This window comes from Prionailurus bengalensis, chromosome B2 (assembly GCF_016509475.1).
Source record: "Prionailurus bengalensis isolate Pbe53 chromosome B2, Fcat_Pben_1.1_paternal_pri, whole genome shotgun sequence".
NCBI classification, from domain to species: domain Eukaryota; kingdom Metazoa; phylum Chordata; class Mammalia; order Carnivora; family Felidae; genus Prionailurus; species Prionailurus bengalensis.
In genome coordinates, this window is record NC_057349.1 from 71,485,907 (window position 1) to 71,511,529 (window position 25,623).

Here is a 25,623-nt window from a genome sequence, read left to right on the forward strand (position 1 = left end):
TTCTCTTGTGAAAGTAGAAAGAGAAAAATGATTCCAGGTCTGAAGCAAAGATAAATGTTATAGAGAATCTGCTTTCCTTTAGTTTTTATTTGATCTTTTTATTCTCTCTGAAGACATAGTCTGAAAGAATGTGGCAGACTTCAAAAGCAGAATAGAAGCACTTGCATTGACACATGGAGACCTTTATGGCTTTGTGTTTACCCAGTGATTTTTTTTAAAGCCCTAGATAACAAAATATCAAGAATGGAATTGGGAGTCAGCCTTTCCTATTGATGCACTAGAGTAAAATCTTAGAGTGATTTTACACAAATGTTAGTTTGGCACATGAGAGAAAGGGAACATGTTCTGGTTTCCCTTGTGTTGTCAGTGTTTTACATTTCAGTCCTATCACAGGCCTTGCATTAACAACATGCTTACCTCATCATCATACTCAGAGAAAGTTTTATGCTCAAGCAGAGCAAATCCAGTAGATTTATGTAGCTCTTCCCTGGCCTGGATGAAGCAATGGTACATTTTTTTTGTTTCCATAAAGAATTTTTCAAAAGCACCACATACCAATAATTATTTGCTTTTGTTTGTTGTCTCTTCCTCTTTTTTCTAGGATTATGACAGTTTTTTTGAATCAAAGGAAAGCAACACAGTCTATTCGTTCTTAGGCCTGAAATCACGATTGGCATCAAAGGTAGGTAAAATCTTCTCTTGTTTTAAAATTCATCTCTCTTGAATTGTCCTTAGGGGTTGAGACTGAAGGTGTTAGGGGAATGCACGTGTAGTCTCCTAAAGTTGTAGGTTTCACTTTCTCAAATGCACATTAGGGACTGCCCAGTGTAAACACGCACAAAGAAGCCCAGGTTTTTTGTTTTTTTCCTCCAATTTTCAACTGTTGTTGTACATTAGAGTTTATTTTTGTTTATAATTTATTTTATTTATAATCTATACCCCTTTTTTCCAAGAAGAATTTAAGGGAGTGAGTGCTTTCTGTTTCAAAGTGCAGATTTACATTTTTTGAAACAACAGAATCAAAGCCATATTTTTAAGGTTTTCTGCACATTTAACTCATTTACACTGGAAAGGAGATGGTCTGTAATAACAAATGGTCAACTTGAAAAAAAACGCTACAGTTCCTAAACTAATCAACATGTTTTTTAAAGCTACTTTATTATGTCCTGTGTCTTTTATGGAACATAAAAGCCTCAGCTTTTCTAATGTTTAGACCAGAAGTTATTTATATGTATTATTACAACTTTGTGAAGCACATAGATTCACTTTCAAAATAAGAAATAGCATTTCTTTATGAAATAAGATAATATTTTGATTATTCCCCCCTTTAAAAAATACTGGGTTTTTTTCTGATCATGAAAGTAGCCTAGGTTCATTTAGAAAGATTAGGAAAATATACAAGTCTAGAGTAGAAAATAAAAATCACCCATTATTCCGTCACCCAGAGATCAGCATGTTAACTTTTTGTGTGTGTTTTTCCTTGCAATCTTTATATACAAAGCAGTTGAGGTTTTGACTGTATTTCAAGTGAGACTGAATTCTAAAATGTCTATTTTTAACACTGAATTGAAATGAGAGTACATTACTGGGTACTTTGATGTCTGTAAGTAATAGGTCTTTTGAGGCTACCCAGGATTTGTACCCTTTCTAGAACACCTATGGAAGGAAAGCAGAGACCATGAATAATATAAATTATACACCAGCACCTGCAGTTCAGAGCCAATGTGAAATCTTGCTTTGTTTTTACATTAGTAAGTCCACAGATGGTTGTGGGTGGTTTCCATGCATATGTTTTAAACAGTGGCAAAACCCACACATGTAATATTTAAAGGTTCTTAAAACTATTTTTATAAAGATGGAACATTGGAATACTTGTTAGGAAAATTGTAGTATTTTTATAACATATCTCATCCAAAGATATTAAACAATCCAGATTTATCTTCAAAGAACTGGAAAAAACTGGGGTGGGAGTAATCTAATGGACACATAAATCTAGTGGACATTATTATCTATGCAAAAACCTTTAAAAAAAAATACTGTGTGTTTGCCATCTTTGTTCTCATTTTTCCTGAAGATGTAAATTCCTTGGAGACTTGAGGGCTGACTTTTTTACTCTTTAAAAATATTTATTCTCTCATGAATTTCTCAGAAAGCCCATGATCTATAAAACATGCGTTTTCACATGACTTGTGGTCATAGTATTAAACTTGGTCTTGATGCCATTGACATTTACTTGATTTCAGTAGACCATTCCAAAGGCCCTGGCCAGCTCCACCCATTCAGCCCACCTATTCAGGCCCCCGAATCAGTCCTATGAGCAGGAGCACATGGAAGTAGAGTACAAGTCCATGGTGCATTGTTTGTACCATCCTGTCTTGTGAATCGTTCAGGGCCTTAATGGTTAATAGCAACTCACACTTTATCTGCAGAGGGGAGAAAGAAAAATATCTTTAAGAGTAATTCAACCTTTTCCCCCTTCCTACTTATTTAAAAAAATTTTTTTAAATGTTTATTTATTTTTGACAGAGAGAGACAGAGACAGAGACAGAGTGTGAGCAGGGGAGGGGCAGAGAGAGAGGGAGACACAGAATCCGAAGCAGGCTCCAGGCTCTGAGCTGTCAGCACAGAGCCCGATGTGGGGCTCGAACTCATGAGCTACAAAATCATGATGTGAGCCTAAGTCTGACACTTAAGCCACCCAGGTGCCCCCTTTTTTTTTCCTTGATAGTAGTACACACTCAGTCCACAATCCACACTCAAAGGCCTAGACAGAGCATTCACAGGTAGAATGTACTAAAAGGTGGAAGCCCTCTTTTCTCCTTTCCTTCCCTACCCTCTCTGCAGTATATGTACATAAACAATAGGGCTAGAAAGCCTGCCAAGGAACGTATAAAAACACCGTTAGCATCTGTGATTGCTCTTACACAGTGACAGAGAAGAGAGATGATAGGAAAAGAACGTCACAACTTCTTAAGATGGTACCTAGGAGAAAAGGAGGCCATTTCACCAATAATTTTCAGGTAGAACACCATCAGGTTTCTTGTTTAAATAGACTCAAGGCAGGGCCTGGAGAAGTTTCTGCTTTGGGATCCCTGCTATTCAGGGGTGATCCTCAAAATATGTCATAACTACTAAATCCTGGGCACTGAGCAGCCCCAGCTCCCTAGAGCAGGCCTCGGAAGCCGCCTTATGCCAGGTGTCTGTGTTGTGGTTGAAACATGGAGCTGTCACGGGGGGAGGGCCAGAGGTGGCACTTGGGGAGTTGGAGCGGCAGCATATTTTGGCCATGCTGGTGCTGTTCTTCAGCTATGGTCGCCCTCTGCAGGCCCCCTGAGTGGAGGACCCATGCACGCCCCACTCACCTGGGTACGAGTGGAACAGTGCCTCTGAGAGCAGTCTCGGCAGTCTCTGGAAACATGTGGCTTCTTTCCACTTTTATATGTGGGAGGTCGGTGGGATATCATAAATCTGTGCTGATCCTGAATCCTAGGATTTGCATTCCTCAATCACATGGGGGTGATTATTATGATTTCCAACATCGCCATTCCTGACATTTAAAATGTCATTGCCAGGGTTAATTTTCTTGTCAACCCAATGCAATAACTGACTTTTTTCTTTCTTTTTTTTAATAAATAGACAGAGTCTTAGAGAAGACAAGTGGAAGATGACGGAGATGCATTTTGGAGCACCCCCTGGTACTCAGCACACACCTGCTTACCTAATGCATCACTGTGACTAAAGCCACATGCATCATCAGTAACTTTGCTTGCCATGGAGAGGTGTTTTAGGAAGACATGGGTATAATGGGGGATTGCATGATTGCTTAAAACCAAATCAGGACTGTGGTGGGTTTTTTGTTATTTTCAGAATTGCCTGCAGCTGCCTCATTCACCTGGAGGTACTAGATTTTACCTGTTACAGGTGTGCTTCCTTAATGACTGAAAAATAAGTGGGTGGGACCACTGGAGAGAAAATGTTGGATCTGCCCCCTGCTGTATTTGATGCCAGTATTGTTCAGACTGGCCTCTCTTTAAGCTGCCTGGATTGTATCCTCGAAATTAGTTTGCCAGGCTATTAGAAATCTTTTGATCAGAAAGAAAGATTTGCTGGTTGACAAAGAGCTGAAAAATTTGCTGCAAAATCACAAATGTCACGATTCTGGTGCTTTGTAATAGCACCTATAGAAAAAGTTAGATGTTCTGGCCGCCTTTGGTGATGGACATTGATTTCCATAAATCCTCCAAATTCCTACAGATGTTTCCAAAAATCACTGCTGCAACTATGTGTGATTGGGACCAAGTTAACAGGGATAAAAATAGTTGCTATTTTGTAAAAGATAGGCTTCTTTATCTCTTGCAAGAGAAAAATTTCATTTAAATATATAAGACAGCTTAAAAGGTATATTTTAGAAGGTGTACAAATTAATTAGATAGTAAATTTATAGGGAAATTACCTGACTCCTATCTGAAGGGATTTTCAGCTCTAGCAACTTATTTATGCATAAATAGCATATTTTTAAATGCAGTTTCCCTAACTAATAGCTGCTTATTCTATTTTGTGAATGGATTATATTTTTTTGAGAAAAGGAAGATCTTGGTTGGATATATTTTGTGAACCCTTGATGAGGTTTACTAAAAGATACTAATATTGTGGTACAATTTAATTTTTTTCCTGTGTTGCTTTTCATTGAACCTCTAGCTTTGCTCACATATCTGACCAATGTACGGTCCCAGATTTTTCAGAGTAATGTAGATCCATGTTCTCATTCCATATATGGCTTCCAGTGGGCTTTCAGAGCAGTGTATATGAGAAAGAGGCTGTCAGAGAGTAGCTCTGAATTGTACTTGGCATGTAAAATCTCTACTCCCTTTGGAGTGGATGCTGAACATGTCTACTCCGTTAGGGCAGAGGCTGCTTTTCTCCATCCTTATCCCTGCTTACAGTCTTTAGAGTTTTTAATTGCCAAACATGAGCAGTCTTAAATAGGATAAATTCCAAGAGGGCTGCCTAAAATATCCTGCTGTTCTAAGCATCCCAATGCAGGACTTGTTGGTCAGATTCTGAGCAGGATGTAAGAAATTGAAAGAATAGAAGAAAGCCCTGTCACATGTGTTGTTTCATCCTCCAACTAACTAAATGTGGACTACTCTAAAGGACTTGTTGAATGCTAAAGCTGAAATCCCAGCCTGAGATTTGCAGCCCAGGACTACAACCAGAAGAAAAGCATGCCACAGATTTCTACTTGACTAGAACAAATACACGATCCACGATTTTCTCTCCAAGGAAAGCTGTTGTGAAATTATGGGTATTACTGTTTAGTTGGCATTATTAAATAAGTTCCAGGTCATATTCCGTTTGCTAAATCCCAGGGACTATCCAGGAAACTTTTTTTTCAACTGGATACTGTGTTTGAGTAAATGAGTCTTCTGATAAGACCTAGACTTTCATTTTCAGATATCAACAATTTTCAAAGTTTAATGCTACAGTGAGCTAACTTACATTAGTCTTCTCTTCCCAGTGAGTGCTAAGAACCAACTTGGTAAGATTGAGGGAAATTCTGGGGTTGTGGGATCAACATGATATTTGCTAGACTAAGACAGCTACTCACGTTTGTTCATCTTGAAACTTTTGAATTACTGTGGTCACAGTAGGACCAGAATGGCTCTCCTGAACGGACTAGATGGATAGTAGTGCTAAATTGCTACCAGTTATACATCGTCTAACGCTCACCCCACCTTTTTTTTTTTTTTTTTTTTAATCAGCACAGAACTAGGAGAGACCAGTCCTGGCTGGTATTGTACTTGTTATGAGTGAGGTAAAAGCACACGGTATGGCATTTACCGCAATACTTGGGCTCTGCAGAGTAATGACGTATTGTCCTCTGGGACCACATTGTATTCAGAGAATATTGTTTCTTTACTTGTACTGTTTTACCAGCTAAATTCCAAACATGTAATGATTCTTGTTACCTTCTTTAACTAACTGCCTTTAGATTTGAATATTCACAGTCTTGAAAACCTAGGAAAGAACTAGGTGGGAATATTGGAGACATAGATGTAGTATCAAAGGCATTTCAAGACAGAATTTTTATTTCCTGTAGTAGGCTTATTGGGACAAAGGAAATGTGCTGCTAAAAATAAAATGCCATTTTAAAATTAGATCAAATACAGAGTGCCATCCTGCTAGGTATATTCAGACCAAAAGAAAATTTAGTTGGGAAAATAAATTCTTCCAAATTCTGGTGTTCTATTAAAATCAAAGGGATAAAAGGAAGATTTTTTTTTTTTTTGTCTCTCAGGCTCTGATACATTTTAGATTTGTTTCTGTTTTATAGATTCCTTCAAACACCTAGATGTTTTTATATTACATGAATTTAATGAACTAAACTTATTTTTGTCCTCTGTTATTTAAAGGTACCAAAGCCTCTTTCTGTTTTTTTATTTTAATTTGATTTTGCTACATAGCATTTTGTTTTTTCTAGAAATGCTTTTCATTTAACAGCTTTTCTTAAGTGTCAGGGCCTACTTTGATCTGCATAATTATTGTTTTTAGATTTCAATGTGTATGTGTTTGTCTCTAAAGGCATTGGTGAAATCTTAGATTTTCTATTCAGCATTAAAAAGGAATAAATTCCAGGAAACATGTATTCTGAAAATGGAGTGTTTATTCCCTACCATTTTTTTAATGTTTATTCATTTTTTGAGAGAGAAAGAGAGAGAGTGCGAGTGGGGGAAGGGCAGAGAGAGAGGGAGACACAGAAGCAGGCTCCAGGCTCTGAGCTGTCAGCACAGAGCCTGACGTGATGCAGAGCTTGAACTCATGAACCACGAGTTCATGACTTGAGCCAAAGTTGGACGCTCCACCGACTGAGCCACCCAGGCACCCCTTCCCTACCATTTCTTATACCTTTTCTAATTTTAGTTCTGTATTTGGTTGAAGACTTCCTGTTTAGTTGGGATGCTATATTTCTACCCCCATTTGTGAATCTCATACCTGAATGCTATGGGTTACTTGGGAAAATGCAGATGGATCATCTGACCATTCGAGGAGACATTCATGTTTGTGGTCCTCTGTGTGTTTGTGTTGGGAGGTGATCACAGAATCATCTCCGACAGTGACCCAGGACGGCATTAAATCTCTTGCTCCCTTGGTTGGTTCCAACAGATGACTGTGGTTTCCTTAATACACTGAAGCTGGATTGGTGGACTTGTTCCCTTAATTGGGTGCAAAAAACCAAGTACAGTGTTGCTGCAACCCTTAAATAGCACGCCCCCTCTGATACAGCCCTCTCTGAAAGCAGAAGAAAGCATTCTGAAGGCAGAGTCTGAGGCTGATCTCATCTCTGAGCTATTTCAAACCTTAAACACCAAGACAGAAGGAGGGTGAAGGAGAAGATAAAAGAGAACAGGCTGTCAGTTTGCAGGAAATGTGCTAAATTGTGAAAACAAATAAGCCAAAGTAATCACTGCCCACTTGTAGCCCACATTTCAGTTTCCCTGGTCTTTCTAGAAATGCAGGTCAGGTTAGTTTGGTCATTCTTTCAGTCAGCATTTGCTGAGCCCCTGGAATGTAATGGGCACTATCTGGGTGGCACTGTCTCCATCCTGAAGGAGGAGAGAAACAGAGAAGCAAGAGCAGCAGTTACTACAAGTGGTGAATGATAGAGTCAAGGTCAGTTTATGGCGCTCCAGATGACAGTTTGTCTTCTGAAACATTACGTGCAATTTTTTGTGTTTGTTAGAATGCTTTCCGGTTTAAAAATTGTTTCCTGCAATAGAATACACACACACACACACACACACACACAAACATAAAGAGTAATAAAAAAAACCCATGTGTGCCTGCCACCAGCTCATTGCCTCTCCTTTGAGGCACTGTGTGCTCTTCTCTGGCCCTATCCCATCCCTGTTTTGAGAGTGGGTCCCCTGTCTTGAGCTCTGTTGATCATAGCCTTTCTGTCCTTTATCATTTTACCTACATGTATATACCTTTAAATAATAATAAATGGCATTAAACTGTATTCTTCTGTCATTTGTATGTTCATTGCAATTGGGCATTATCATTTTGTAACAAGTATCCTGTTTATTTTCACTGCTATGTATTACTTCATTGTATGACTATATCAAAGTTTTTCCCTTCTCCTGTTGCTGGATATTGAACTACATCTTTCTTTGAAAAAGAAAAAGGCAGTGGAGCATTCTTTTTTATGACTTCTGGTGCACATACCCAAGAGTGAATGTATTACCTTGAGTAGTATTGCTGTGTCGTACAATAAAGCACATTATCAACTCTAATAGATAAGGCCAAATTGTTTGCCAAGGTCATGGTACCAACTTACACTTTCACTGGTATCCTAGAATTTTCAGTATTCGAGATTATTGCCAGTGTTTGGGATCATCAGAATCAAATTTTTGACAAGCCGAAAAGTGTAAAATGGTATCTTGTTGTGGTTTCATTTTGCACATATTTGATTACTAATAAGCTGAACATGTTTTATTATGGTAATTCCTAAGTAGGAATTTGGAAATTCTTCTTCATGTCTCTTACCCTTTTTCCTATTGTGTTCTGTTTTTAATTGTTTTTAAAAGTTCTTTATACTTACCTTTTATCAGTTAACACTTACTTAACTATTAAAGTAAAGAGAAACTATATTTAGAGTAGAAAAATCTTCTGAAGCTATTTACAGAAGTATGAAAAGCATGTGAAATTTTATTCTATTTGGAAAAAATAAAGCTAAATGTATATATTGTGTGTTCTGATTGTGTGCTAATTTTCAGCTTGTCAACATGTTAGCCAAGAGAAGACATACCTTGGAAACCACTATTATGCTCTAGCAGGGTTCTTTCTCTGAAGCTATTTTAAGGCTCATCAATTCTAGTTATTTGGTAGGAAATTAATGTCCTATTTGGTTTTCTGCTACAAGATTTTATCAAAAGGAAATCTTTATATAGACTGCATATTTATATATGCACAGTTCCTTGGTATACCAACATATAGAGACTTAACACTAGGCCAAAATGATGTTATACTTAAAAGGACATTAGAAAGGTTTAAGTCACAGGAGATTGTTTTCGAACCTGTACTCATAATTAAATAATCCTTAAGCTGAATGAGATAGATCTGTATCCTGTGAATATAACCCAGTATGTTGTCTGTATATCTTGTTTTTGTGTGTATAAACTGGTGGGTATTAAGAACAAGAAATTACAATGTAGTCTTGTCTTCTGAGGCTTCTGCTGACCAGTAGATAGCATTTTTAATAGACTAAGGACCTGGGCATACTAGAAGACTTAGTGTGAAAAAAAGAATGTAAACTATCATATTTTTAGATTGATTACATTTTTAAATGATAATATTTTGGATATTTTGGGTTAAATTAAATATTAAAATTAATTTCACTTTTTCTTAAGGTGGCCACTATAAAATGTTCAATTACATGTATGGCTTGCATCATAGTTCTATTGGACAGTACTGTTCTGTACCAGCCTCTTTACCTGAATTTACAATAGAATTTACAAAATCTGCAAAATATCTCCTTCCTTCGTTTGTAAAATGAAAGAAAATGTGAACATCTTTTGGAATAGAATTTTCTAATCCTTCTGCCAAGAGAAATGTTTTTCTCATTTTGCTTTTTTGCCCTTCTAGCTTAAAGCACTTTCGTAGTGAAGAGGAGTAATCTGTGTGTGTTGTAATATGGGGGCATCTCTCTGTGTATCCAACCTCTTGTTCGTTTATTGTCTTACAAAGTTGGTGTCTCATATTGAATTGGTTCACATCTGTGAACAAAGGCATGGTGGTTTGTGTGTGTGTTTTCTTTTTCTTAAGAGGGAATTTAATGAACCAGACAGATGCATCTATAATCTGCAAAACAGTGATGAATATCAGTAGGATTTTATCCTAGTTTACCTAAAATGTTAACTGTCTGTATCTGTAAAACTCATTTGAGCTCATAAGAATATATGGATAATCTGCTTTTTGAAAGTTTCTTTCTGGGCTCATTGCCAAATGTTAAAACAGAATGGGAGTATTAAGGAAAAAGATCTGCCTTTCTTTGCCCAGGATTTGAAACCATTTTCTTGTTTCTACTCTTAGCAAGATAATTTTTGGAGAAAACCTGTATTATTTGTTATTGAAATAATTGATGGTGACAGTTGTTAAGTAGGAGAATTTGCAAGTCAAGAGATGCCAACTGTGTTTCATGTAGCTGCTTTGTGTGTTGCCTTGGGGCTCATTATTTGTCATTCTCCTGAACTACAATACCTATGTAGGATTTATCCTTTGAGGATGGATGGAATAACTCCATAATTTGTCTGAGATGCATTATAGATGAACATTTTTCATGTTAATTTGACTTAGCTTATTGATGTTATTATCCCAAGTCTGTTAAATTGGGATAGTATTTTTCTCCATTATCAGTCCATTTCATTCCATGTACTGATCACATCACTAGGTTGCAATACAGATTCTGGGCTCTGGGACAGCCTATAACTAGATTCAAAGATGACTCTGAGATCAATAGCTGGGGCAAAAAGACCAGTAATTTGGCATTGATTCTGTTATCCTAGACCAGACTTACCGTTTTTTCTCTCCCTGCCTATCTTTAGTGGTAAATCACTCTTAAACAATCTGCTCCTGGCCACAGATATGGCCAACTGGTATGGGTAGCAGAAGTGATGACGACAGCAATATTTTTACTCCCCAGGAGGGACTCCAGCTGCAGCTTCCCTCACTGTACTATGCTACACGCCTAGTAAGCGTTTATTATTACACTATGGCAATCATAAATGATAAACTGAATATTGACAGATTTCCCAGCCTCGTCATGAGGTGACTGGGCAAACAGAATTGTAACAGTTACATATTTGGCAGGTGAAATGACTACAGCATCCAGACTTGTGGGTGGTTGCTGAATGACAACTGGAAACTTGTTCCCTATCATTAACTCATTTGGGGACCAGGGTACCTCTGAGACGATTCCATAAGGACTCAGTCCTCTAGAACCCCAAAACGTAAACATCTACAGGGAGGGTGGACAGAGGTACTACTGGAATTAGTAGTAGATGGATATGCAGGCAAAATGACAAGTTGTGATAGCGGAATTTGGGTGGAAGTGGTATCTACCTAAAGAATTGGCTGTCTTCCTGAAAATGGGTAATTTTAGCAGAAAATAGATTTCAAATGTTGGTGAAGGTCTGTTTTTCCCCAATGTTTTCACCATTGCTGAAAACTGTTTATTGCATTCTCTTTGCAAATAACCTTTTATTGGGTAATATTTTCAGTATAGTTCTAATTTACGTTCTAATTTTTTGCTGATTGGAAGAGTATCCTTTGCATGATTTGTGTTGAACTAAGAGTCACCAAATAAGCTGTCCAGCCAAAGCCCAAGAATTCTGTGTGCTAGGAAGTCATTTTTTTGTTGTTGTTATTTTAATTGGTATGTCAGCTTGTATCTTTCACCTGGTAAACATCTGAGAAAGGAGAGAATAGCACTTTCCTGTTTCCGTGAGGGTATCTCACTGATATAACCACCAGTCACCAGTTAAGCCCAAATACGATGTTATAAAAACCAGATCCGTTGTCTCTAATCCTGTATTAAGACCAGTGTGTGAGTTTGATGAGACTCAGTGTTTACGTTTGCATGATGATGAAAGTGTGGTACTCTTTGTAACTCTTTGTAAATGTTCACTGTTTAGTATCTCGGAAGTTGCTTTTCTTGGTGTTTTTATTTATTTTTATTTTTATATTTATTTTTTTAATGTTTATTTTTCAGAGAGAGAGAAAGAGAGCATGAGTGGGGGAGGGGCAGAGAGAGGAGACAGAGGATCCAAAGCAGGCTCTGCACTGACAAGCAGAGTCTGATGCTGGGCTGGAACTCACAAACTGTGAGATCGTGACCTGAGCTGAAGTCGGACGCTTAACCCACTGAGCCATCCAGACGCCCCAGTGTTTTTCTACTGTATACCATTTGATTTGGGTCAGGTTAGAGAGGAATTATAAAAAGAGAGAGAGGAATTAGTGTATGTCCTTTTTAACTTGTATAAATAAATTTGTTATATAAAACCTGTCCTTTCAGTCAAATAAAATACATGGCTTATTAGTATGTGTTTTAGTCTATTTTAGTATGTGTTTAGTCTATTTGGTAATTAAAAACATGGCCATGAACTGAAAAGTCTAGTTTTCTTATTGTATCACTAGTAACTTCTATTCCTTGTGTCCTTTCTGCTGACAGTTACCAGTTGCTAAGTAAAATGTGTTTTATCAGTCCGTTACCAACCAGGAGATAAACACCACATGGTTATTTAAACAGTAAGTTAAATATAAAGAATCACCAAACAGTGATAAAGGAGTGACTATCAGATACAAGGAAAGCATATCGTACCCTGTGGCTTAGGGAGAATACCCAAGGAAGGACAAACTCGGAAGAGAAGCTGGGCCTCAGAGCTCCTTGGAGAAGTTATATTTGCAGCTCACTAGAGGGCACAGAGGTTCACTGGTTTCCCCAAGTCTACAGTCACCACGCAACAGGAAGCTACCTTGAGTTATGGCCAGGCATGTGTGCTTGCAGAGGGAGTGGAGATGCCACTGCAGACAGAAGACCTGGAGCATGTCCATGTCAGGGGGCTGCAGGGAGGTTATTGCCAGGCCAGAGCCCAGGGTCGATGTGGGGCCATGTGCTCTGGGGCCACGTGCCTTGAGTTAAGGCGGCACTATCAGACCCACACCAGTGACCCACTATGCAGCAACTGCACAGGAGAGCCGCCTTCCTCCTGTGGTGTCCCTCCCTCACCCTCCAACTGAGAAAGCTTCACGTCCTACTCGTGAGCGACACCTGCTTAAAGGAATTCTGTCCACTATTAGCATGTGGTGGAGGGTGAATTTGGAGGTAAGGCATGATAAGCTGATACCTGGCACGTATCATAGAAGAATTCTCATCTGGAATTAGCCATGTTCAGTAAGAGCAAAAGGATTATCAGTGTTTTGTGAAGTTTAGGCAGTTTAAGTGAAAATTTGCATTACAAGCAATACTGATGGCTTGCTGTCAAGTATCCAAAACTTCATTGTGGGAAGTTGGCTACTCAGTTGTTAAGTAAGGTGCTGTCATGTCACAAATATAAATGTTACAGGAAGATGCAGATCTCAGGATGTAACCATGACTTCTAGTCATCCTTACTTTGTGGCTCTCAGTTTTATAAAGCTGCTGAAAATGAAATATTATTTAAAGAAAAAAGCATAAAGCTGAAATATGTGCTTAAATGTTCTAGAAAGGACTCTTGATGTAACCAGTTATCAGAGGATATGCACCAATCTGTGTTTAGAACATTGGTCTTAGCCTCAAAGTAGAATTTCTCTTTAATTCCTCAACAATAAATACCCAGAACCCAGTACTCCCCTAAAGCACATAGCTAGCTATTGGCTGTTTCTCTTTTTGCTTTTAATTGACTCCTGTGGCAAACAGAAAATTGAAAAACTTTTCTGTAAGGTCTGACCTATTCACTCACCCTAAAAGATCTCACTTCTAATGGGAGACAAGGCAGAAGGTTATTAGGAAATAGTACATGCCAGGTCCAATTAAATCCAATGGTTATGTACATTCCCAGACTCATTTCATGGTGGCTAGTGATTAAGCGGGTGGGTAGATGGAGAGAGAGATGATCCTGCCAGATATCCTTCCTTTATTAACTTTTACGTGAGCTGGAAGTGAAAGAAAAATTAATTTTTCTGAGAAAGTAATTGGTTTCAAAAGACAGCTGGTCCAGGACACTGTTCCTTACCTGCATCTCCAGTCTTGCTGCTGGAATGTTGGCTGGCCCCTGTTTTCTGTGTTGATTTTCTCATCAGTATTTGAGGGATTTGTGTGTCGAGACATATATACTAAATCAAGAATAATGAATAGGTATTCAGAGTACCAACACCGTTCTGGACTTGGCTGGGAATATAAAAGCAGCTTCCAGTGTGGCTCTGTCATATTAGGAGCTTACAGTGTTGATGTCATTATATTGCCACCAAGCCCACCTGTAGAAAGAATTTCTGCAGCGATCAGGAGCCACACTAGAGAGACTCTAAACCCTTTTAATTATTGGGTTGTATGGTACAGAATTTACAAATGTCTGTAAATCATTAGTAACATTGGTCTTAGTTCTAGGAAGTAATTACACTCACCCCACAAACCCGATGTTGTCATTCATGAATACATATGCCAGAGAGGTTTGGGACTATTATTTTACAAAAGCATTAGTTAACAAAACATTCTAATCTCTCTAACAGGCAAATGGAAGGGTCACTGCTGGCTTGCAATACAAACATACCCAAAACACACTTTTATTATAACTACCCATTTTTCCAATGTGATTGATGTTCTTTTATATACATACTTTTTTTTTTTTTTTAAATCCCTAACTAGCACAGCAAATTCAGTCACTAACATAACCTTTGGGTTGTTTCTCTGTTCAAGAAAAAACCCTGGCCTTCCTGGGCTCCTTATTAATTTTAGCCCTAAAGTCAGAAATCAATACGAATTGCTTTTAGAAGCCTGGCAGAAGTCTGCCAGTTTAGCAGTAACTAGATATAGCCCTTGAAATGAGCTAACTGCTGTTCAGTATTTTTCTTGGGGAGAGCAAGTGGGTGGATGATAAAAACAGCATGTTCTCTTGTCTTACAATAACGTTCATTATAGTCAAAGTTCTTTGCCTAACCGGTAGCTTCGGTTAGATTCAAAGCTTTCAGAAAATGCCTATATAAATATTAAATGCAAGATTTGGAAACCTCTCCTTTTGTGTGTGTGTGTGTATGTGTGTGTATGTGTGTGGTTTTTTTATATGTATACACATCCATCCATATATATCTCAGTGCAGATTTGTCTCAATTTTTAGTCCTACTAAATCTTAGCCTAAAGAAAGAAGAGGCAAGAAGTATCTTTAGACAGAATGTTCTTTCCAGTGATTCGATTTAAGTCTTGGCCTAGCCTATGAACTGTGACCTCTAGCAGGCATCAAAAGTAAGCTGCAATCATTACAAAGTCAGGAACAAGAATTGTAGGGAGAGAGCCACAAATAGAATAGCAGAAGTGGTGGCAGTCCCATGGCACAAATAAGGGCACATGAACAGAGGAGGAAATGTGGGGGGGCCCTGGGTGGCTCAGTCGGTTAACCGTCTGACTTCAGCTCATGTAATGGTGTCGCGGTCCATGGGTTCGAGCCCCACATTGGGCTCTGTGCTGACAGCTGAGAGCCTGGAGCCTGCTTCAGATTCTGTGTCTCCCCCTCTCTCTACCTCTCCCCTGCTCACATTCTGTCTCTCTCAAAAATAAATAAAATTAAAAAAAAAGAAAACAACTGAACGGACAATTTCTGTAAAAGTCTGTCAAGACAGATAAATCTGGATTCTGGCAATATGGGGAAAAAAACTATAAAATCAGAAACAGTACTGGAGGGCAGGGTTTCAATCTTTCTGAACCCTTCTAAATTCTCCTTCCCAGAATTCTTATTTCAAATTTAAAATACCATACATTTACATTTATAAGTTGCAAAATTTCAGAATGGGGAAGAACCGAGTATTAGTGACTAGTAAACTTTCAGAGTATTTCCAGAACTCTAAATGCATCCGCTCTTCCATGTGCTTTCTGCCTTCCACTCACTTTGAAAGTCAAATCAAGTCACAGGAGTCTCCGAAACTGTATGCAAATCTAAAGGAAGGGAAAACATTAAAACAATGTTGTACAAGAAAAACAATTTCTTTGTGTGTTTATGGAACTGGGTGCACCTTTAATAAATATCCTGAGATTCAGACAAAATCCAGCACGTTCCAGTGCTGCTGTGGCAAATAGAGCAAAAGAATAAAATTAAAAAGTAGCCACATGTATCATTTATTCTCTTAGTTTGAATTCTGCACAGAAAACTAGAGCTAGAATGAAATATACATACATACACACAGACACAGACACACACACAGACACACACACACACACACATGTTTTGTGGGTTTTTTTTCCCTAGATCATCTTGAAAAACTACTGCATGCTTAGTAAGTGTATATACAGGGCCAGGCACCTTTCAGCAGGACTTGGGTGGTGGCGACACCTAGAGGCCTGACAGCTGAGTACAAGTTACAGAGTAGACTTGAATTTTACCATAGTGAGAGTAGTCACCATAGTGGTTTACAAAGACCTGTGAGCTGGGTGTTATACATAAGGGATGAATCACTGGAATCTGCTCCTGAAATCATTGTTGTACTATATGCTAACTAACTTGGCCGTAAAAAAAAAAAAAAAAAGACCTGTGAGGATAATGGTGAAAAGGAAATTTACCTTTTAAAAAGCCTTTTTCAGCATATATTTACATATGTTAAATTGGAAATGAAGGCCTGGGGAAGGGGAAACTGCAAGTTACCTAAGTGGGTCCGGAAACATGCTATCTCAAAGGAGGTAGGCATTCCTGCACCTTTAGGGCAGGGAGGGAGCATGGGGAGACCTGGGGAAGGGCAGAAGCGGATAACCAGAGGTGTTGTGTTTGAATTTACCTTATAGCAGTATTCATTGTCCAAGGGTTCTAGGGAATTTAAAAGTAAGTAAGCTATAGACCAAGTAAGATTTTGCATAGCACCAACCACAGGATCTTGCACCAATAGGTGGTAGAAAGTAATTAAACATGACTTTGCATTTTGGTGGAGTGATATAGCAGGGAGCCCCTGACCCAGCTGGGCCAGCACAAGTCCTGGGTGTAAAAAGGACCCTTGGTTAGTTCCTAGGGGCCATTATCTGCAGCCTTCTCAGGGAGAAAGAGCAGATGGAAAGAATGCAAGGACAGAGAAGAAGACCCTGAGGCGCTTTTTAATTCATGCATTCTGTAAAAGAACATTAATAGAGCACCGTATTAGTTTCCTACTGCTGCTGTTACTGCAAATTACCCAAACTTAGTGGCTTAAAAGAGGACAAATGTACCTTGGGGTTTAGGAGGTCGGAAGTCCAAAATGGGTTATCATAGGCTAAAATCAAGGTGTTGGTAGGAGTGCATTCCTTTCTGTTGTTGGCTCTAGGAGAAAATCCATTTCCTTGCCTTTTCCAGCTTCTAGAAGCTGCCTGCATGCCTTAGCTCAGGGCTACATCACTTGGCCTCTGCTTTCACTTGACATCTCCTTTGATTCTGACCCTTCTTCCTTCTTAAAATGTGATTACATTGGGCCCACTCATAATAATCTAAAACAAATTCTCCATTTCATGATCATTAATTTCATTTGCAAATTCCCCTCTGCCAATATAAAGCAACGCATTCACAGGTTCAGGGGATTGGGACGTGGACATCTTTGAGAGGAGGAGGGCATTATTCTGCCTACCACAAGCATCTTCTAGGTGAACACATGCTAGCCAGGTACAGGAGATATAAGGACCCCATCTCTAATGGGGTGGGGATGGGGGTTGCACAAATCAGAGTTTTCAGCAGGACAAACAAGTGGTTATTGTAAGTAACTCAATGAGAAGCTAGCTCAGCTGAGGTAATCAGTTCAGGCTTCCTAATCCAGGTGCCATTTGACCTAATTCTGAAAAGGAGACTTAGCTATGGGAGTGAGAAAGGGAGTTTTAAGCAAAGCAAATAGCATATGCAAAAGTACAGAAACGAAATAGCTTAGCAGTTTCCATGATTAATAAGATGTCGGTCTGTGCTGCTGGAAGCGGCAGGAGATGAGGCTGAACCTAATGGCTCAACCACATTATGAGAGATTCTTCTTCCTACGATAATACCTTTTCTGGGCTCTAAGAAAGAGGAGGTTGATCTTCTCTCACACAAACATTACTTCCCCGTGTCTGTGGTGTAGGAAATTATGTTCAACCCTGATCAAATAGCCAAATGTATTTTAATCTACCTTTTTATTAGCCACTACTAATGATAAAAGAAAAAGCTATAAAGCTAGAATGAAGATAAGCAATTGATAATCTGATGAAAATATTAAAAGACAATATCTAGAGTAAGATGTATAATATATTTTTCATAAGACTCTTAATATAGTTCTGTTCTCTCACAGCTGGCTTCATGAAAATTTTAGTGAGATTTTCATTAAGAAAAAAAGATTACCATGGTAAAGACCCAAAGGTGAATTGTTAAGAAATGTGAAACAAATGTGATATTATTGAACCATTTCACACTAAAGAGCTTGTAAAACATGTATTTCCCTGCTATTATGGAAATTTTATTTGATTTTTATCTTTTGAATATTGACTAATCCCCAGCTGGTGCTTATTTCATTGGCCTACAAAAGAAATGAGAAATGTGGCTAGAAAACTGTGAGGGTCAGTGGATCAAGGTGGAATGAAGGTTTGGAGTGACTGCAGCATCATGGGTGTTTCCTGGCAATGTCAGGAACTATAGGTGTGATGGCAAACAGGGACCAGACTATCAGGGGCTATGGGATTTGGACACGAACGTAGAACTCTTGCTACTCAAAGTGTGATCCAAGGAGCAGCAGCAATACACGGAGCCTGCCGCACCCCAACCCCAGTCCAAATCCCATTTGAACAAACTCCTGCATGATTCAGAGCTACACTGCGCTTGGAGAAGCACCGCTGTAGATACTAGAAGGCACTGAAAGATTTAAAGCAAGAATGTCAAAGTGTCATGTTTGCATTTTTAAAATCACAGAGTTGGCAGTGAGATGGGCTGTGGGGAAGGGTGATCTGGGAGACCAATTAGAAAGTTAATTCAGGGTTGATAAGGGCTAGAACCAGGGTCATGGCCATGGAGAGGCCTCATTAGCTGTTGAGGAGAGGAAGCGAAGGGTAACACCCACATTTTCTGGTTTTGTTGGTGGATGCAATTAACTGAAATAGGGGAAATAATGAGGCTGCTTTTGGACACTGGGTTTGAGGTGGTGAAACACCCAGGTGATTAAATTCACCATTGGACAGCACAGTGGCTGGGATGAGATGGCTCAGGAAGTCCTGGAGAACAGAAAACGAATGACCACCCGAAGAAATAGGAACAACAGTGGAAAACATTATATGGAAAGCTGAGAGGGAGAATAGTCTCAAAGAAAGGTCAAACACTAAAACACATCCTTTGGCTCTGACATTCTGGAAGTTTTGGGTGAGCTCTTTAAGTAATCTATATGCCAAAAAAATGTGGGCAAAAATAGCTGAAATTGAGAGATAGTAGAAATGGAATAGGACCAGTGAATGAGTATAGAGAGTTACTAAAGAAAAAAATCGTAAGTTGGGCCAAGTGGACTTGTAGTAGTAAGTATGATTTTAAGGACTCTTACGGGAGCAGGCAAGCCACTTGAAAAGGAGAATACTTCAGCAGAAATCTTATAAAAACCAATTGAAGCACAGGGAGCCCAAAAAGAAGAAATAAAATTGAGAAAATGGAGATCAGAGGTGTTAGAGGCTCTATGGAGATTTTTACAGAAGGAAAACAGAGAAGAAAGTTGGAAATAAGTGATGGAGACAGGGGTGACTATTTTAAACTGTGGTCAATGAAAGCGTGTGCAATTTTGTGCTCTCTCATTAAGTGTATGGAGTTAAGCCTGTTTATTGCCTTGCATCACTAATAACTTCTCAGCTGGCCAGGTATGCTATACAACATTCTGGAAGCTCTCCATACGTGAGGCCCCCTATTCCTCTTCTGTATTTCACTCTAGGTGTAATTTTTTTTTTAATTTTTCATAATATTCTTTTTCAACGTTTATTTATTTTTGGCACAGAGAGAGACAGAGCATGAATGGGGGAGGGGCAGAGAGAGAGGGAGACACAGAATCGGAAACAGGCTCCAGGCTCTGAGCCATCAGCCCTGAGCCTGACGCGGGGCTTGAACTCACGGACCGCGAGATCGTGACCTGGCTGAAGTCGGACGCTTAACCGACTGCGCCACCCAGGTGCCCCTAGGTATAATTTTTTAGTGCACTAGAAGTGGGGTGGGTTTCATCAAGTTATTGTACTTTCTTAATGTTTCAAAGTCCATGAGCTACAGAGATGTTTTTTATCATGGTAATTTATTTAGTGTTGTCAAAAAATATATGCTTCTGGGGATTTGTTCTATTCAGGAATCAAAGCCCACAGAAAGACATGTACGTAGGTGAATGGCAGATCCTTACAGACACATGGGTGACTACTATATCTAATTTTACCTTCTATTCTAGAATAGCTCATTAAAACTTGATTTTGAAGCTACACTTTTGTTTCCATAATTTTCGTGGGGTTTTTTTTTTTTTAGAAGTAATTAAATCTGAAAATGAGAGTAATTAAAGGAGCCTTTATTTTTACTCAATTATTACAACAATTTCCTCCTATAACCAAAACATCATAAACCTGAAAGATTTTTAATGTGCCGGTTCGTTTCAGTTGGTTCGGTCCAGTTGTTAGCTGTGCAGGAGGACCTCCCATACATGGTCTTCATTCATTTAACACTATTTGTTTACGGTCATCTTCCCCAGTTTACATGTCTCCTTTCCACTTGCATAGTGTACATAATTGAATTCACTCAGTACTGAATCCAGATTCCATCATCTTTCCTTAAACCTATGTTTATCGTCACACCAGTGCTCCTCGTTGGGTAACCTGGTGTTTATTATCAGCGCATGTAACCAGTGCTTGTAGCCAACTATAGCCCAAGGATAACCTGGATGTGAAGCAACTAGGACCAGCCCATCTTGCTAAAGTCAAGCAGTGATAACAGAATACTGATTGAAGAACTGAAGTTAACATGTTAGGCATGGCTGGGTCTTGGGACTCCAGCCATGATGGTAGGGCTCTTTCTCTCCAACTCTCTGCTTGAGTCTGTGTCTGGCTTCATTTCACAGAGTGTCTTCCCTGCTGAAGGAGAAACAACTCTGGGTCCCCATAATCCTTACAACTAAAAACCATATGTCAAATCTCAGGGAAGACCTTGGCCAGTCTGGGTCACATATCCACCCTACAGAACAGCCCATCAGAACCACGTGGAGTATGGAGAGATGGTTCCCCAAAAGAAAAGTTGGGGGCCTACTGCCACTTGTCAATAGCCATGCTGGTCAGATGAAAAAAACAGATGTCTGATATACCCCAAATAATGAGTGAAATTAGCCATTTGGAGATGTTCTGAAAATGATCAGAAGCCACACAAATCAAGAAGCAATAAGACCTTGTGAAGAGCAGTGATTTAAGGTAGACTTAGGGGATGTGACAGTGTGAAAGATCATAGCCTAAGTGATCACAACACGATACCAGAAGAAAAGAAAGAGACAAGTCCTCACAGAAAAAGAAAGACAAAGAGCAGAAATATCAGTGAGTCCCAGATAGGACCCTGGTAGGATGATACAAGTTATTGCTTAGCAAACACACTGAGTACCTAACTATATTCTAAGGCAGTAGCTCCCAAACTTTTTGACCATGTGCTACATTGAGAAATACATATCAACCCACAACCCCCCACACCATATAATTATAATAAAACTATATTAAACAATATTCACTCTTTCAATATACAGTGCTCCCTGACACTTTCCATTCAGTCTATTGCATATTTCTAAAATTCCTGTGCATTAGTTTGCCAGGGCTGCCATAACAAACTATCACAGACTTGGTGGCTAGAACAGCAGAAATTTGTTTTCTCACAGCTCTGAAGGCTAAAAGTCTCAGATGGAGGCATCAGCAGGGCTGATTTCCTCTGAGGCCTTTCTCCTGGCTTGTAGATGACTATCTTCTCCCTGTGTCTTCACACGGTCTTTCCTCTGTATGTGTCTGTATCCAAATTTCCTCTTATAAGGACCCTGACCATATTGGGTTGGGACCAACCCTACTGGTCTCATACTAACTTAATTACCTCTTTAAAAGTCCTGACTCCAAATATAATCACATTGTGAGGTACTGGGGGTTAGGACTTTAGCAAATGAATTTTAGAGTACACAATTCAGCCTACAACATACAGATTTCTACCCAGTAACTTAGTTTCACAGCCCCATATTGGACTGTGTCATGCATTTTGTAAACACTATTCTAGGAGAAATAGAGAATACCTTCTGCCAAGTAATTCACTATCTAGCTCAAGGCTCAGTATGCTTTTTCTGTAAAAGGCCAGATAGTAAATATCTTAAGCTTTGCTGGTCACATATGGTCTCTGTTGTGTATTTCTTTGTTTTTCTTTATGACACTTTCATTCTTAGCTCAAAGGTTGTGCATAAACAGATTACAGATTTGATTTAGCCAGGGGACCAGCATTCTAGCTAACTGCCCACTTAGCAGGCACTTCCTTCAAGCCTCATAGAAGAGGACACTATATTAAGATAATCTAACTCCTCCATTCTGATTCTAATCAGAATGCAACCTCCAGAAATGATTTGGCTTTCCAAGGACATTGTCCAACTTCTAGGAAAAAATGTACAGATCAGAAGACACAATATTCTGTAATACTTAGCAGCTATTTCCAATTTCAAATTAATAAACTAACAATCCGATTGTCACATGTACGTGTATTTGTGTGTAATGTGTTTGTTTCAGTGAATCAGCTCAGCTCAGCATATGCTGAAAAACTTTAGTGTGGGGACTTGTACTATGAAAGCTAGATCTTAGAACATGGTCCCCACAGGCTGCTCCATCCTGAGTTCCCAGTCTAAGAAAGCACGGAGCATCCCTCTTCCCAGCAGTATCAGTTTTCTATGGGGTCAAGTGATTAAATGGGTGAAGTGACTGAATAGACAGACTGGCTGAAACCTGACAGAGGCATTGCGTTCTATGTGCCAAAAGAGAAAACGCCTGAGTTCCTACTCCATCCTACTCTTTTGTCCTTTTAGGAGTCATCTTACTTCTCTATCCATCTCTTTGCATGTAGACTGTCTACAAAAATGGCTACCAACACATTTTCTAGCCCTCTACCTCCAGACCACTTGTCCTGTCAAGAGGTAGAATCTGTTTCCGCTGCCTTTACATCTGTGCTGGCCTAGTGACTTCCTGTGCCCAGCGCAATGTGGGGGGAACAAGGCTGGACTGGCTCCAGGCATAGGCTCTATGAGGCCTGGAAATTTCTGCTTTGCTCTGATGGGATCTAGATACTATATAAAAGAAACTTAGGCTACAGTACTGAATAATGACAGAACACCTGGTGAGACCCAGCCAGCGCTCGGCTGAGATGTGGGACACTTAGTGAAGGCATCTTGGGTGTTCCTGGGTGTTCCAGCCCCAGCTGAGTACCCAGCTCATGCAGCCACCCCTGTAATCCCAAATGACACTGTGTGGACAGAACTTCCCAGCTGAGCCGATCCATCCCATAGAATCACTGGAAATAATAAATTGTTTATTACTAAATTATTAAGCAAATTGTCCTGCACTGGAAGACAGCAGAACGGAGGAAGGAATAACTCAGGAAATCTCTCTAGGTAATCCTGATACTACCTTGTCTCCGTTAAGAATAGTCTGGGCTAGCACGGCTCCAGTGGCACAGTTAGTGTGTGGTACTTATAAGAATAGTTTGGGCTGCAACTACTAGATGAAGCCCTAGTTACAGTGGCTTAAACAACATGAAAGTTTATTTCTCTGTCATGTGAAAGGCTAGAGACACTAAAATAACTGGTCAGAAAATGCATAGAGTGCAACAACTTTTTCTACTTTGGTCAAGAACAGTAATGCTCTAACTTTATCTGCCCTCCCCCCAGTTGGCGTTCTCAATTTCAGGTTACTAAAATGATGTCTACTCTTTCAGGGTTGGTCCCACACTAACTCTGAATAGAAGTACAAGTGGATGTTAACTTAGAACACCTTAGGAGAAAGCTCTTCAGATTTAGGCTCAACTTCACTCAGGCTTGAAGAGAGACTGACTAATAAGTTTCTTTCTAGAGAACCAAGAGGGCTCTGGTTGGATCGTCCAATAATTGCAGAGGCAAATTTAGTCACAAGTGTTAAGCTTCAGGGCCTTTCATTTGCACACCCCTCTTTCAAGGCGATGGGTAGGGGCCATAGCAATGTGCTACCATATCATATATTTGTATAAAAATAACCATATGGCTGGCCAAGTCTGCTGTCTCTTTCTCTTCTGACATACTCTCTGTCACTCTTTCTCTTGTGTCAAATTTATCAGGTGGGCATGGGGCTAAAATATGGCTAAGGGGAAGCTGAATTGGGGATACATTTAGTTTGAGAAATATTTGTGTGGTTGGCAGTCACTTCTTTGTGTGGGGAAGTTACTGCTAGCCGGCTTGGTGTGGGATGGGCCCCGAGAACACTCCTACTTCCCACCGTGCTGATTCACTGCATCACAGCACAATGATGCAGGACCAGAGGTGGAATCATGCTATAAACATGTCCTACTGCAGATGCCATTGAATCAGATGGGCACAGAATCAAAAATTAACAAGGTTTGTGATATACAGAGCCATAAGCTACTCTGTGGAAAATTTTTCCTATCATCACTGTGTAACAGGGCATACAGAGGATTCAGTTCTCACTGATACCTTGCCAAAAAAGTTCTTTCTGGTCAGGAAAGTAGGCAACAAATAGCACATATAGTTATAAAAGCAACACACACTTTTTTTTCATTTTTTGATGAGAATTATACAAAATGAAAGGTAATGGAATTCCTATATTCGAAAGTACAAACCTAAGCAGATTAGTGAGGATATCTGTACATGAATTACATATTTTACTCATCCTGACATATCAGATGTAGTCTTAGCAATTTTGATACAGGCTGTCCTGACATAGTCTGGTGGTTCCAGACAAAATGACCCAAATAACTGAGTGTTATCAGTTCAAATAATATTTAAGATTGTCACTCACTGCATAAAAAAATTTGAAATGCCCTGAAATTCCACAGCACATATATGGAAGAAATTTGCTAGAAATTTTCTACAAATATATAGGCCGTTAACAACGGGTTTTATAGTTAGAAAAAGCTTTTCTAAACTATAATTTTTTTTAAAGGTTCAAAGAATGATGCCAGAATAAAGAGTGAATTATTTCTAATTTTTCTACAGAAAGTTGAATTAAAAAAATAATTTTCATATAAAGAAGTGATCAAAGAACATACAACCAAAAATGTAGGAAAATGTATTACAGGTAAGTGTTACACATTTAATGATAAGAAATAGGCTTTTCTTTTAGATTTGGGAATGTTGGTATTAATTTTTAAAAATTTGTGTTTTATGTGGTATTTTCCCTTACTCAAAGCAATGTTTACTTTCAAACCTAATTTTGTATGAGCTCTTGGCTCCATAATATTTGATTCAGCCCCTGAATAGTAGAAGAAAATCTCAGTTAGTTCAACTAAATAAAAATAACTTGTTCCCCCAAAAGAACAAAGCTTTATGTTAGGGTGTATAACTGTCATACTGATGCTCAAAGATGGTGCCTTCTGGGCTTACAGATACAGCTCTCCCAGAGCCGTAGGAGGGGAGGCTCCCAGGCTGTGCAGAAGGCCATCACACTGGCTGGCCAGATCACTACATTGTCCTATGCAGATCTCGAGTGTGTTCGGCAATTGTGCCACATGTGTTCAAAACACTTGTTACTTGAAAGGAAAGATGGTGCTCCTTTTTTCTTTTTTAGTTTTTCCTGGCCAAAGTGAGCATTAAATACGTTTTAGGTTAAAATTCCACCTACAAGTATATCTTCACCCCACAAACAGTGGACTTTACTGTCTTTACCTTCATTTTCCTGATTTTCTGCTTTAA

General features: G+C 39.2%; 1 protein-coding gene across 1 annotated transcript in view; it reads left to right on the forward strand.

Moving 5' to 3' along the window:
* SH3BGRL2 (SH3 domain binding glutamate rich protein like 2) overlaps window positions 1-8,744 on the forward strand; it is a 60,832-nt gene extending 52,088 nt beyond the window's left edge. Inside the window, exons 3-4 of the mRNA XM_043591875.1 lie at window positions 602-682; window positions 3,637-8,744. Coding sequence (XP_043447810.1) covers window positions 602-682; window positions 3,637-3,648 — 93 coding nt within the window. The 3' untranslated portion in view covers window positions 3,649-8,744. The remainder of the gene's footprint in view (window positions 1-601; window positions 683-3,636) is intronic.
* Window positions 8,745-25,623: the final 16,879 nt, after the last annotated feature.